This window comes from Vidua chalybeata, chromosome 1 (genome assembly GCF_026979565.1).
Source record: "Vidua chalybeata isolate OUT-0048 chromosome 1, bVidCha1 merged haplotype, whole genome shotgun sequence".
Taxonomy (NCBI): domain Eukaryota; kingdom Metazoa; phylum Chordata; class Aves; order Passeriformes; family Viduidae; genus Vidua; species Vidua chalybeata.
In genome coordinates, this window is record NC_071530.1 from 49,499,628 (window position 1) to 49,515,294 (window position 15,667).

Sequence of the window (15,667 nt, forward strand, 5' to 3'; positions counted from 1 at the left end):
ATTTTAAGAAGCTGAAATAAAAGCAAAATAGGATGGGAATATGAAAACAACATTTCTGAGCCTTGCTGAGTTCCAACAGCAACACAAAACTATTCCATTTATATATTTAGCTAAATAAATCCTGGCATCACCATTAGTATGTTTCCTCTCATTGTGGGGGTTTCTTTTGACTTGTGTTGGGACCAATATAAGACAAATGAGAATGAGGGACAGATGTCAGTTCTGTAAGTGCTAGTGCGAACTGGAAGCTCCCTTCATCAGCTGACTTCAGAGTGTTCAAACCTGATCAACGCCATTCATGGGGAGCAGGAGTGCCAACAGAGACCACCAGCTGATGGACCCCAGCTTCAACCCACAGTTCCTCATGCCCATAACAAAGCTGGAATCTGAAATAACAGGATTAATCCATCCTGGTGCTGCTCTTCAGGGAGGCTTGGTCGTCAGAGTCCAATGCCTTTTGGCACTTCTCCTCAGCCCTCACCTGAGCACCATCACTCTCACTGCAGCAGGCATTGACCTCAGCAAGGCACTGCTGGTTCATTTTGCGTTGTGGAGAGGAAAACACTCCCCACGCCTGCACCCATCCCTCTGGAGATGCACAGCTAAGCCCACAAACTCACCGTGTACCAGCACCAGCTATGGAGCTGCCCTTCTCCTCTCAGACAGGGATTACTGCTGCTCGTCGCTTGTCCTTCCCCCCTTCTCTCTCCCTCCTGGCTTTTGCATTTCCTCCACCGTGATCCATTAGGTATTTACCGGCAGGATAATGTGACTTTTCACACCAGTTCTCTGTGTGCGCTGCCCTGCAGACTGGGCTGGATAAAGCCTCTCCTCAGCCCCAGCTGGCTGGACATCTCCCCCCGCAGCTTCCCCTCCCCTTCACACTAGCCAAGCCAAGGATTCCTCTCTCCCTCCCTCTTTCTTTTTCCACCCCTCCCGCCTTCAGTGCAAACCCAAGACGCAGGATCCTGCCGACGGAAAGTGCTCCTTGAAATCATCACCGCGGACCCCGCTAGGAAAGTGCGGGAAGAAGTGCGGGAAGAGAAGGCGAGAGAAAAAGCCTCGGCAGCCAACCTCCTGCAGCTGAGGGCTTTGCAAGCAGGGCAATGGCTCCAGGCTCTCAGAGATTCTCTCTCACCTTTCTCCAGGGCGTGGGATCTGTCTTCTTCTTACTTCAGATCATCTCTGTTCAGGCTGATGGTGAGTCTCCCATTCAGTTTGGTCTGGGTTGCTATGGCTGGAATGAGGGCTGTATGTTGAAATGTGTTATTGCAAAAAGAAAAAGAAAACAACAAACAAAAAACAAAGCCAACTGCTTTTTTTTTTTTTTTTTTTTTTTTTTTTTTTTTTTTTTTTTTAATAAGAAGCTTAAATACATGCCCCGGTTTGCATTAGGAAACTTCTGATTCAGAGCTTTTTGAGACTTTACAAATATCCTGGGGTTAAGCAGAGAAAGGAAATAAGATCCCAGAAGGCTAAGAAAGGCTAAGATTATTTTATTACAACAAAATGACAGGATAGTGAACTTTTCCAGAGGAAATAAGAATAATGAAACAAAGCCAGAACACAACTAAGAAGACTCAGTTATATTTTAGGAGACCTCTCCTTATAATTCAAAGTACCTTTTCTCCAAAGGACTTTCTGATCTCCCCACTTCAGATGTGTCACTTTATATGGGCAGGTACTTGAGGAAGGGAATCCAAGAAGTGAAAGACTTTGATAACCTCTTCTGTTCAGTGCCACACACGCTGAAAATGACTTTGCACATGAGCTTCATCTGCACTTCACTGCTTAGGGATGTGATCAGGACATGGATTTGGCTGAAGCACCAGCTACCAGTTACTCTGAAATGGGACTTTTTACTCACCAATGGTGATCCTGAAAAGCTGCATCCCTTGAAAGTTTCCAGTAGCCTAATGCCCTTTTAATGATTCAGCTTGTGATAACGATGACCAACTTGTCTAAACCAGAACACTTACTTTTGAAACAACTGTATGTTTTCCTGGGACAGCAATACTGAATGGTCACATTTTTCCACTTTCACAGCTGAGACAGATTTATGCCCAATCTCAGGATTTTTTAATTCCAGTACCCTAATCCTTTATCATTGATGTTTGCTGCATTATTCCAGAGAACAGAACTTAAACATTATAGGGCAATAAAAATCTCTTCTTGTTTGTTCTCGCAGTATTTTTCCTGTTTAACTTAAATTTCTTTCAGTTGGTGACAAAGTATGGCAAAGGAAAAGGAGAAAATTATTCTTGCCTGTATGTTTCTACAGCTTTGAGAAGAATGTATAAATGTATACCATTTATACAACAGAACCCTTTCTTGTAAAGTTTAAGAGAGTTACATTTCATTAAGCATAAAGGAAAATAAATGTGTCAGACAACTGCATGATGTTGCAGTAGGCAAAATCCTGATTCTGTTTTTAGGATGTACTCCTTCCTTAGCAAAATGCCTTCGAAATGAGAAGAGGGGGGAAAAGCGTATCCATGAAAAAGGACTCTTCACAGAACTTAAGGACACAGGGCAGGAATAATAATTTCCCTTGCTAAGAATGCTTCACCTGAAGATCCCCTTGTTTTTTCAGGGGCACATTCCAATTTTTATCATTTCCATAAAATTAATGAAACTAACTTTTTGATTCCTAAACAGGCATCTACTAAAAGAGAAAGGGAAAAAAAAGTTGGAGATCATTTTAAGGTAGAGGTCATGACAGATTTTAATTGTCATTCAACAGTTTGTCAAATTTACTTCATATGTGGTAAAACATTTATAGTATGAAAGGGCAGAATATCTGAAGTACTTTACAGTTGTCAAGCATTATTATAAAAATGTGGTTTGCAATTTTATTTAAATTTTAGGTAGCATTGTGAAAGATGTGTAAGTCTGCTATTAACTTGATTTCAGTGGGTTCTCCTAATACTAATATTTGAGCAAACAACTTAAATGCTGTCTTATAAGCCATCTGGGTTAAAACAGGAAAAAAAACACTGTATGTCAGCTTTAAAATTTACTGCTATGTATTTAAGAAGATCTGAGAGTATGAAACAGGATTAATACTTTCTTTTATAGCAGATTCTGGTCTGATCCAGTCAGAAACCACCTTCTCATTTTTTAAGGTATGGGTCAAAATATAGGTTCTAGTTTCTAGTACATGTAAATGTCACTTAAATGCCAATGGGCCATTCTGAGTGACACATACGTTTTTGTGTATTTGTCATTTTTAACTGAAGGTATCTGACTGTGTTGCAAACTGATAAAGGGATTTTGAATATGTCTTGTAAAAAACCTGTGAAATTCAGACTGGCCCCTGTTACAGTCAAACTTCTGAAACTGGTTGCAATGTATTTCTGTAAGGAAGACTTTCACTATATTATCTCACACAAAAATAATGACAGAGAGTAGGCAACAAAACTGACAGCCATTGAGGTCTGGTGAAGGTGTAAAACTTCAGAGCTTAATTGATCTCTTTTGGCCATTATTTACTGTGGCACATGTTGCTATAGCACAAATAGGCTGCAGAAATACCTAGGCGAATGCAGAAATAAAATATAGCTCCGTTTGGCTTTGCCACTTTTTTTTCCCAATTGAAATGTGCTTCCTCAAAGCTGTTCAGGTCTGGGTCAGATGGACAGAAGACTCCCCAGGGGCTTGTTCATGCTCTGAGGTACCATGGTGTGCCACTGTCAATGCAGTTACTGGAGAATAATATGTGTTATTGTGACAGTTCTCAATTGTATCAGTGCAAATTCAGGGAGTTTAAATTGTTTTCTATTTGCACTGGAACTGGAGAACAAGGATGCAGCTTCCTGAATCCTGCACAGGAGTTGCCTCCACTTTTTTGCCTCCCGCTTTTGTTTTTTACAAGGCTCCTAAAATATCCACACATATGAACTATAGTTTTCTGCAGAGTACTTGCTCTGAGACAGAGCATGAGAGGAGAGGGTGATGGCGATTCATCTACTGTACTGTAGCAGTCAGAGGCCCTGCAAGGCCTCCATGGTGGTCACTAGCCTAAGATAAGAAATGCAGAGTCATGATGAGTGGACCAGAGCTACCCCTCTTCCGCACATCAGACCCCTGTTATCTCTCTGTAAGGCTATAGGTCGTATTCTCCTCGACCTCAGCCATAGGACAAATCCTGATCCCTCATTAGCCTATATAAACCCATACCTTTGCCCAGTTCAGACAGAAGAGCTGTCACTGGAACCCTTTGCAGAAGCTGCCAATAAAGACATCTCCGCAGAACTCCACACAGCCTTCACCTCTCTCCTTCCCTGCATCTGCTGAGGCATTTTGCGAGCACAGAGCTGAAATCACTCCACCAGTGCTCGCAAGGTAGCCAGCGGCTCAGAGCTAGCCAGAGGGCCCAGGCAGGCTGCGCCTCATCAGCACAGCGCTATCCGGGACACCTACAGCGGCTGCTGCCCCGGGGGCCAGACGGACCCCCGGGGAACACCAAGCCGCAATACCGTACTGAGACACTCCTGAAATAAAAGATGTGCTAATCTCAAAGCTTTACTAATTGTGCCAAATTGGAGCTGGTCTGTTGGCTAAATTTGGATTGCATTAAGTGCTATTGGTCAAGTCAGTCATCAGCAGTGTCCATGTATAGTGCAGAGGTTGCAGGTGAAAGGATCCAGAGTCTATGAAGCTGGGCACAAATAGGATCTGAGAGACATGCCTCTAACTACAAACTGATGATGTCAAAAGTAGGAAAATCCCTCTAGTAACATATTTAATTTGGCTTGTTTTGCATCCTTTTTTTTTTTTTTTTTTAAGTAAAGGAAAAAATGTATGTTTTTTTCCTTCTGCTCTCTCTAGATGCTCACATTTCAGTAGCAGGTGTCTACACATTTCATTCTCCTGCTTGCAAAAAACCACACATTTTTGCGTGAACAAGTCCAACTATTTGATACTAAAGTGTCCAGTAAAATCAAAATTTAGGATCAAGATGGGTTTAGCTGATGGGGAACTAAAAGATGACATCTTGATTTTGCTGTTTTTCTGATGATGTAATATTTTTTTAATTGAATAAGACATCATTCACTGTTGTTTCTCACAGAAATAAACTCCACATTCGTGAACGCTAATTAAGACAAATCTCTGTCTGCAATCGTAGAGTTACTGGATCTTCCACCTTTACACTTAAAATCAAGATACATTGTTACACATATCCATAGAAATGAAAATTCAATTTCTCTCGAAGTATGGAAGTGACTTTTCCTTCCTCTGCTCTCTTTTACCTCAATTTGAAATTTTTAACATTCAAGTAAAAATATAATGGACTCCACTTTTGCACATCTTTCATCAAATTTGTTTGGTTCAAACTGATTAAGTTTTATTCTTTGAAATAGGAAGTGTCATGTCGTGAGGTCAGCACACTGGGCATGCCTTTTAAAGTGCTTTCATTTTATATTGTTTTTGAGGGATGGTCTTACTTTAAGGTATATTTGACTATGCAGTTTTATATTACTTCTTCAAGCATGATGCAAATCCTGCTGAGGACATGGAGAAATTTGAATTCATTTCAGTGGGTTTTGAACTGTGCCTATGCACCTCAGAAGAACTTCTTGTTGTATCTGTTACTGTAAGATAATAAATCAGCCAAACTCTTTTCTTGATAACCAGTAGAATTCTGTTGAACCCACTGATCTTCTGTAAAATATGAAGAAACAGCTTTTAGACTGGTTTTATTTTTGAAGAACTCTTTTTTTGCACTTCCATATATCTGATTGTAGATGTCTCTAAAGTCTTAAAAGCATTATGAGGATCAGTTGTTAGAAGCTGAGTTTAGCAAAATTTGGAGCTGGAAATAAGGTGGAGTAAGAGTAATGAACCATTGGAACAATTTCCTATAAAGTGTGCTGTAAATTCTCCATTGCTTGGAGGCATTGAATCATGACTAGATGCATGTTGTTCAACCATGAATTTTTGGACTTGATGGTGGAATTACAAGGGGAAATCTACAGTCTAGTTAGGCAGGAATTGAACAAGGGGATAAAAATGATTCCTAGGATCCCTGAGATCTACATCTTTGTGGGTATGTTTCCAATCAGAACACAGTGGGGTACTCTTAAGTAAAAACTATATTAATCTATTGCAAAAAAATTGCTAAAACATTGTCAATATATCAAAATAGAATTAATATTCTGTGATAATAGTGGTCAGATAATGGTAGGGGCTAGCAATCTAATATAGGCTAGTTATTAAAGAGGACATCTCTTTTGTTTCAAGCATGAATTTTTAATGTGAACTGTGAATCCCGCTGACAAATAGCAGTTGGAAGAATGTTGTCTTATTATTCGTGCCTCATCACTGAAGTTAAAAGCCTTATCAATTGTTTCAAATGGGAATCTAAAAGAATCTTACTGTGAGAAGGATGTTTTTCATTCTGAACCTGATAAACTCAACATGTTCAGTACGTGTCATGAGAAATACTACTTTGCATGGATTTTTAACTTGATCTTTAAATCAAAGGGACTTGCTTTCTTTAGGAAAGCTTCAGAAAAGTGTGTAGAGTTTTGGTAACAAATTTCCACCCCCCTGTGGAGGTGGAAGCCTTATGGGAAACAAATGTTACAGGGCAGAAATGAAGTGACAGAGTTGAAAGGGAGCTCAGACAAGGTGGCTGCTCAAAGGTAGCACAACCAAAGGCATACTACATTCCTCATGTAGACATGGTCCTTCATCCTGTGTCTTATGGAAATACAGAACAGTCTCACATTTCAAACAGAATGACAACACATCTCTTGATACTGTCTCAGAGATAAGACTAATTTCAACTACCCCAATATAAAAAAAAATGACTATGTCATCAAGTATGAGAGACAATCCTTTTTTAAGAAACATTTCATTACAAATAGGACTGATAAAAATGTTACAAATAATGGCCAGGACCCTTAGATTCCCTTAGATTGAAAATGATACCACTTTCGAGATTAAAAGTGAGAAAAATTCAATACATGCATATCTTGAGTATGTTAGCCATGACACTGTAAGCTGCAGAATTCAGTGTTGCAGTCTTTTTTGTTTAGGGGGATTTCTTCTTTTCATGTGGTTTTGTGTTTTTCCTGTTACCTTGCTAGCATATCTCCTGTATTTTTTTCCTGTCAATGCCCCTCAGTAGTGTGACATATCTCAGGATATTGAGGATCCAGTTATTCCATTGGTCAAGCATCTGATCAATGAACCTTACTCACTATTACATTTTCTAAGTAATAAATTAGACAAAACCAGAGGGCATACCTTGAAAACTGGGCAGATAGCCACAGAATTTCTAAAACTTTGAAGAAAATACACAGGTTGGTCTGATAAATATATTGGCCTTCTTTACTCACTTCTAACCAAATTCTGGCTGACTAGAATTTCCTATGAAGTTGTTCACTGTAACTTCCATACCAGTAAGTCTTTCCTAGCTCACCTTATAGTTCACTTGTTTATATAATTTGACCATCCCAGATACCTTTTTAAAGGACAAGACACTGTTTTGACAGAATCTTCATAGGTTCTAGTAAAAAGTTAGTATATCTTAAGTACTAGCAAACAACATAACAGTAGTTAAAGGAAGATGTCTCTGTAGATGTACTGTCTTGGATAGTCTAAACTCCTCTAAAAATGTAACTCTTGCTTACTGGTAAAATGATTAAATCATTAACTAATTGTATCTAGATGGAACTCAAAGCTTGACCCTTTTTCTTTCTTTAAGGCTCCTAACTGAAATACTAATAGCTGGAAAATAAGGGTTATGCCATGTTAAAATAACATTCACAATTTAAGTCAGATGTTATGCAAACTTGCCCTATATGTCTTTGACGATGTACCTCAACCCTAAGAGTCTAATGGTGAAATGTAGAATGTGGACAAGCTTTTAGCTGGGACAGAGCCTTGTAAATAATTACATTTAATCTCTGTTTTCCTTTAGGAGCAAAAGTTGTTTTGCCACTTAAGAATGGCTGTTCAAAACCATCATCTCTCTCTCTGTAATGTCTCTCTCCCTAGGTCGTGCACACTTCACTGTGCCTGTCGAGGCTTTGGAAAAAGGAGCTACATTAGTGTCATGTGCATTATTTGGGACATGTTGTAAAGAATCCTGATGTTTGTGTACTCAGGGGTGTAGAGGCTTGCTGCTTTCACTACTTTGTGTTAAAGACCCCATTATAATTACAGTTAATGGTTTTGATTACAGTGGAGAATCCAAAGAAAATGTAACCTGTAACCTAGTGGTTATCACACTCCCCAGTGTTTCTGGTTGTATTCCTTGGTCAACAACTGGTTAACATCCTTAGGAAAATCACTCTGGGTACTCTGAATTTCTGTTCCTTCTCATAGGTGCTTGTCCTGCTTATTTAAATTGCCATTTTCCCAAGTGTGGATAGCTTCCTGCTGTGCACATGTAGAATTCCCACCAAAGCAGGAATTTTCATTAGGACCTATCTACCCTTGTTAGCTAATGTAAACATAAATTACATGTTTACTTGAGAGAAACTATGTTTTTGATGTAAGGATTGTGATTCTTCTAGCGGGTGTAGTTGTGCACAGGTGAGAACAGAAAGCTGTTGGGGGTGGACCTACCCGGTATAAATTCCCTGTATTTGGGATTAGAATCAGATTTACCAGTTTGTTGAAAGACTGTGTGGTGAGAGTGGCACTTGGTACAGAACCAGGCTGAATCAGTCTTGCACGAGGAGTTCCCACTACTGGTCAATATCTCCTATGAGTGTGAAGCTGGCCATATAATGAACACTTGGTGTGTGCTGGAAGTTATGCATTCATATAACCACTACCACTAATCCACTTTGTAAATAAGACATAAATAAGAGTTTCCAGGCATTTACAGAATGAGCAGTGCTTAAAAATTTTCTTCCTGCAACTGCAAGCAATCTCAGTCTGTACCTTTGAAATCTAGAAGGTATTCTGAGGGATGTTATCAAGAGGAAAAAAAAGTTATGGCAACTTAAATGTCAGCTGCAAACTGTCTCATTGTTTATTTCTTTTACTGGAGCACCCAGCTAACATGTTTATTCCATAATCCAGTAACTCAAACTTCAGTGCCAAAACCCCAACTGACCTGTTCCCAGTTGCCAAAACCTCTAATTTGCACCCTTTCAACTCTCCTGGTATTAGATAAATTAAAGTAAAATAAACTGAACAGAAAATAAAAATAACACAAAAAAATGTTATGCTAAATATGTTCTCATGCTCATTCAAAAAAAAATCTTGTCTATCTTTCCAAAAAGACATGATAATGAAGCCATCTGCATTTAGACACCAGATGTCATAGAATGACATCATTTTGATTTTAGAAGGTAAATATAAATCTATTTCTGATGCAGAAGACAGGGCTGCAATACAGGCTTTAAGGCATGTGCTTACTTTATGGATGCAGCTGTTATAGAGTAACTGTAAAATGTTTAGTAATGGATTCCAGCATTAGTAGCCTACAGGAGCTGTTTTTTGTGATTTTGACTTTATATGTGCATATGAGAGAGTATCATGCTTTATCTCTCCAGATCTTAAGCACAGACCCACAGAGGCAAGACAAGCTTCCCCTCTGAGTTAGGAATGACTAGTGGCTTCGCCATTCTTGCTTTTCCTGTGGTGGACAAAATTAAAAGAAAAGCTAACACAAGGATACTTACAGTCCTGATTAAATTAGGCTTTCAAAAAAAAAAAAAAAAAAAAAAAAAGGTGGGCCATTAAAACAAACTTAGTAAAAGCATGAAGGCTTTATTTGGTGATAATTTGCAATATTTCTGTTGAATATGTATTGAATACAATTCCATGATGGATGACATGTCCTTTCTTGGTGTTGCAGGGAAAGTGTTTGCACTTGAGTCCAAGAACAACTCTCAGGGTCTGGATTTAGCCAAAGCTGAGAAAGCTTGTGTTGACCTGAGTGCTCGCTTAGCAACTGCAGAAGAACTGAAAAGGGCTGTTCTGGACTGCTCTTTTGCTGGCTGCACCACAGGATGGCTCGCCAGCGGCTCTGCTGGGTAAGGACAACAGCATAGCACTTTCTGGGAAGTATGAATGATGGTTGTCAAGCAAGTTTTCCACCTTGACTAAGATTCGCTGAAAAACACTGGCCACAATTCAATCACCATTACATACAGCTAAATTGGCCACTGTCCCCCAAGAATTCGTTTTTTACAGCTAATATTGCAGATACACAAGTATTCATCAGTCTCACATTATGATTTCACAGATTTGACACAATTTCCTCTTCTTCTTTCCCGCTGAATTACATCATCATGGCTCCTGTTCCCCTGGCCAATAGTGGGGTGCTGAGCCCTAAAGAGCCTTGCAGGACACGTCCTTGCTGATGACACGGTACTGGAGTTGGTGTCAGTGCTCCCACTGATTCTGTTATTCTCCAGTCCTTCAGAAGCTCAGCAAACAAAACTTCTCATGGGGAACCACGTGTCTGTCTAAGATACCAATGCATGGCTGAGCAGATAATAGGCATGTTCAAAAAGGCACAGATGCACTTAGATATGATAACCCACGTGTGCTAGAAAGTTTGTTGAGAAAGCCCACCAGGGAACTGGCATTGTCCCTCAATGTGTTTGAGGTAGCTTGGATGACTTGACATGGCACTAGGCTGAGCTTTTCCTTGCTTGAAGCCTTGCCTTGTTGCCTCTGTAGAGACTAATTTGAAGCAGGAATGTAAATGGAGCTGTTGAGGGAATGTCTGATGTCACTGAAGCTGGGACCATATAGGAATTGCCCAGAAGGAGTATAACAAATCTATTTTCAATGTTCAATGGGGATAAAGCTTTGTTTTATGGAAAAAAAGTTTCCAAACTTTAGCATATTATTAGATTTTGTGACAGTTAACAGTCTTCTTACTTAACCAGTAAGCATTGGTGTTTCTGTATTTTTAGTAATAAAATTTCCAAAGGACAGAAAATTATTACTATTAATGAAATATTATATTTAAACAATTTCAAGGAAAAGCAGCCATTTTCTCTGATTTTTTTTTCCAGGTGAAAAAATTGTTTGAAAATTTATTTGTATGTACTTCTGGTCATTAAAAAAAAAAAAAAAATCCAGAAATGTCTCAGGATAAAAGACAGTGATCTAAACCCCAAAAATCTTTTTCCCAAGACAGTTGCTGAGATGTCGTGCAGGCTAACTAGCCAGGAAAACTTTATAACTGTAAGAAGTCCATGGCAAAGTTGTTGTACAGGGTCTTTTATACAACCTCTGTATTCTGGAAGTAAGGAATGATGATGGGTAGGAGAAGAAATCATGGCTTTTTTTATCTAAGCAAATCCACTAGTTAGTCCAGTGAGATCCTCAATTAATTGCTATGGGCACTGGAGCTGTGACTATTAATAGATCAGCTGTAGACTGAATATCTTCACTATCAAAATTGTGATAAAAATACGGTGATAAAAATACAGTGATAAAAATACATCGTAAGCATGGGAAGGAAATGAAGACTTTTCATCCCTTCTAACTTGCTGTACTCCATTCCCCCAGTAAACCTGTCCTTATTATGGAAGTCTCTAAAGTATTTATCAGAAAGAACCTTGTGGGGGCACATCAGTACACCATTGTTGTGCAGTCACCACATCTGACCTTCACTGGAAAGCTTCACCAGAGAGAAAAGTTCTTCAGAGCTGGAATTTTATACTCTGGGGCTATTTTATCCATGGCTGGGCAAGAACCAGAAAGTATGTTACTTGGTTCGTTGAACTGGGTATTTTTGGCTCTGGGGAAAAATAGGAATTGTATACTGCCTAAAAGGGCTAATCTGTTTTAACTGTAAGTTAATGCAGCTCTGGAGAAAAAACTGAGCAGTTGAGTGCAAAGAGTGCAAATGGGACAAAGTTGTTTAAGTTGAACAAGTTCAGCTCCAATATAGAGATTTACAGAGAAATTTAGATGAAAGTGTAAAATGATGCCAAAAGGAGTTCAATGATAATACATGCAGGAGGAACATGCAATCTACTTCAAAATATCTTTATAGGGTCTGATTTACCTCTGTCAGGCCAGGAAAGAGATGAGGACATCGCTATGGACAGCACAAAGAAAACCTCTGTCAGACTGCAGCTGTAATAACAACAGACAAACAAACAAACAAACATCCAAGCAAACAAAGAAGTTGCTAGAGTGTTCATGGAATGGGATGAAGACTATAGAGAAATATATATGTGTAGGTCAGTGTAATAGCCTCCTTTGGAATACTATATGTATTGTTACTGTATCTTGGGAAAGGTACTAAAAGTGTCTCAAAAAAGGGCTCAACAATTATTAAAGTAATGGAAAATCTATTAACAAGGGACTCCAATTATTTTACTAAATTAGTTATTTATTTTTTAAAATGTACCAATTCAATACTTTGGGCATTTACTTGATAACTGGAAACATGACAGCAGGGATAAAGGATAGCTGGTATATAGTAAATCCTCTCCACATCATTTGATATAACCTAGAGAAAGGAAAACAGGCTTCACAGCATGCCCACAAGAAGTATGGAAAATTTTTTCCAAAATAAAGGACTCTTTGCTGGGCACACCTTGTGTATTTATCCTGATGAACCTCCACATTTTTGAATGATAGGTGACCTCCTCACATCTGCCAGGTCCAAAACTGTTCAGGACTTTATAAGCTGGACCTAAAACCTTGGAAAACTCCCAGAAGCTAACTGGCATCTAATGCAAATCACAGAGCTTTAGTCGAATACTCTCCCATATCCTCTTGGACTGTGTACATCAGAAAGGAGATGAATAGGAGGGAGCATGATAGAAGTTCTTAATTTCAGGAAGAATGAGGTTTGGTTGATTTATTTCATGCCTGGAAGGTATCCCAATCTTTCCCCTGAGGAAAAATGGATTAGACATTGGTAGTAGAAGTAAACACAAACAAATTATGTGATTGAAGTCATTACAGTGTTGCAGATTTTCTTCAGCCCTCATTTCACCACTTAGATTTAAAACTGAATAAGACGTCTAGCAGACATGCAAGGACTTTTTCACTGCTTGATCCATTTTCCAGGTTTTGCACAAGTCTGTGATTTGTTAACTTCTGATGACTATTTATGGTTTTAGTGAGTAATTATAATCTCACTTCTGGTAAATATATCCATCACCGTTGATTATTTTGTCTGTATTATTTTTACAGCCAAATCATAGCCTGGAAACCTGTGGGAGTTTCTCCTATTATGGTAGAAGCACATCACAGAGTCAGTGTGAGCATGTTTATACTGCCTGTTCTCTGGCCTATACCTCTTCCATGGGCAAAGAGGAGCATTTGGACTAAAGAGCCAGTCCAGTTTGGGTGACTGTCAAATTTCTGATGACTCTCATGTAAATGCAGATCATCCATATTTAAATATGCCCACTTCATTCCCTGCAAACTGGGCTAGTCCAAGCAGCAGGTCTTGATGAATATGATTCATTTCAACTGATGCAGAATGGAAATTGCTTAAACAAATAGATCCCTGCCAGCAAATCCAAAGACACAATAAACTGGGTGGTTTTGTGGTTTGAGCAGCCTGAAACAGAACTTCTTTCACAGGAATATGGGGATGTTCTTGTCTTGCCCTTGCAGTTGTTCAGGCCAACCGAATTCAGGGTTCAGGGCTCTTCACACAGACATGTTCCTGGCAGTCCAGAGGCTTGGGAACTTTTTGAGAAGAGCCACTGACAAGTAGGTAAGGATAACTTCTCCCAGCAAGCCAGAAGTAAGCCATTTACAAGTCAGTCCTGACATGTGTAACTTGTAAAGCATTACACATTGTTACATTTCAGGAAATGAAATGTCGTTAGGCAAGTCTCATTTGTCAGATGAGCCCTAATAGCTATTTATACTAAAAATGACACTCTTATGACTTACTTGCATGTCAGACATGTGAGTCAGTAAAACCATCAAGTGATCTGCCAGAATATAAATGAAAAAAAGGTGTCAGAGTCTCTGAAAGGCTCTCACTGCTATCTTTTTAATTCAGATGTCACCCTAGAAAACTTTGTATTGAGTCTTCCAGCACTGGTCAGCATGTCCTGTAGAGTCTTGACTTCTTTTCTCAGGTTTTTGAAATTTGGGAAGTGAACATGACACAATTGGTATTAGTATCAACCCTGTGCAAACAGCTATTTATTTTAGAAATTGTTAAACATCCTCAACTCCTTGCATAAACATCCTCATAGCAAATTCACTAATTTCCAGTGCTTTTGTAGGATGGAAAAGACGAAGCTGTCCTATTCCCTATCCTGTTCCTTATTTGCCTGCAAAGAGATGGAGCCACGTATCTTTTCTATAACAGCTTTGAAGCTCTGCATAAAATTTTTCTTCTGAGAGCCTTCCTGCAGGGCTGTCAACCTCTTCCTCTGTGTGAAATTGCCCTGGGCTGGTTCCTACCCAGTCCCTGGAGAATTTATTCCAAAGGGGATAAGTCTGGAGTGAGCAAGCAGAGTCAGCTAGAATAAGCTCTCCTGTGAGAGTCAGAAGACAGGGTTTCTTTTCTTGGCTGACCACAGACCAGGTATTTGTTACTAGGAAAATTACTTAGTCTCTATTTTTCCTTCCTTTTGTTAGCTCTTTGGGTTTTGCACTGACTGCTTTTAAATGTTTCTACAGTGTCAAACACAACAGGGCCCTCACTGCAGATTACACCAGTGGGAAATGTAATAATAAGACTCAAATATGGCATTTCACAAGACTACCTACTTCTTTTTCTGCCTACCGTGTGGGACTTGCCCAGTACCTGGCGGTATGGTAATAAAAGCACATTTCCTGGGAAAGAAAAAAAGCAATATCCAAGGAATGAAATAAAGGGTCAGTTGCTAATCTTTGCCAGTCCTCTCATTTGTATTTATAAAGCCTTGGGCTTGTGGGTCCCTTGAAATTCATCCAGGTATGCATGCTAAAACAGGCACACTCTTCTTTGCAGAGAAGCAGTTCTGGTGATAAGTGGCTTTGTCAAACTCTTGGTTTTATTTCAAGGCTGTGCTCTGCTGACTGGTGATAATGCACATGAATTTGCTCCCAGACATATATTTGAGGCAGGTCAAGTAATTCCCTTCAAGAGAAAAATCCAGACATAACTGACAGGACATGGTTCAATTCAAAATGCTGAAGTTGCTTATGAAATTGTCTGAGGAGGTTTTGGACTACAGAATGCCTTCATGTCACAAACTCCAGTCCCACAGCTCACAGCTCATGTCATGCTCTCCTAGAAGATGACTTTTTCTTCTTGCTGCTTCTTGTCAATCATCTCAGTAAGTCTCATACAAGGTAAAAACAAAGTAATTGTGTTTCAGGAATAAGGATTTCTACATAAAGCTCAGTCAAGAAACTTGAATTTAGGAAAAGGGCATGGCCAGTTTACTCCAAGGGGTGATGTCACTGAGCAACGTAGACACGAGTCACTTTCCATCACCTTTGGGAGAAGCAAATAGTTTCTTAGCACAGCTTGGGACAACAGCATGGACAAAGTATGACAGCTATTTTTCTTGTGAAAGAGACAGCCCAATAATTGAATAACATTTTAGAAAATGTACTTTTTTGAGGAAAAGCACTGCACAAAAGAAAATACATTTTTTTTAATGCATTTTCTAGGACAAGCACCCAAACCACCATCTGCTGAACTGTAGCATCACCGTCCTCAGAGCTGCCATTTACTAAGTGACATATGACTCTCGCTTTTAAATTG

The 15,667-nt window shown here is 39.3% G+C and overlaps 1 protein-coding gene across 1 annotated transcript in view; it reads left to right on the forward strand.

Moving 5' to 3' along the window:
* Positions 1 to 1,086: 1,086 nt before the first annotated feature.
* The window catches only part of SUSD5 (sushi domain containing 5), a 42,216-nt gene continuing 27,635 nt past the window's right edge, over positions 1,087 to 15,667 (forward strand). The window contains exons 1-2 of the mRNA XM_053947352.1: positions 1,087 to 1,200; positions 9,824 to 10,001. Coding sequence (XP_053803327.1) covers positions 1,107 to 1,200; positions 9,824 to 10,001 — 272 coding nt within the window. The 5' untranslated portion in view covers positions 1,087 to 1,106. The remainder of the gene's footprint in view (positions 1,201 to 9,823; positions 10,002 to 15,667) is intronic.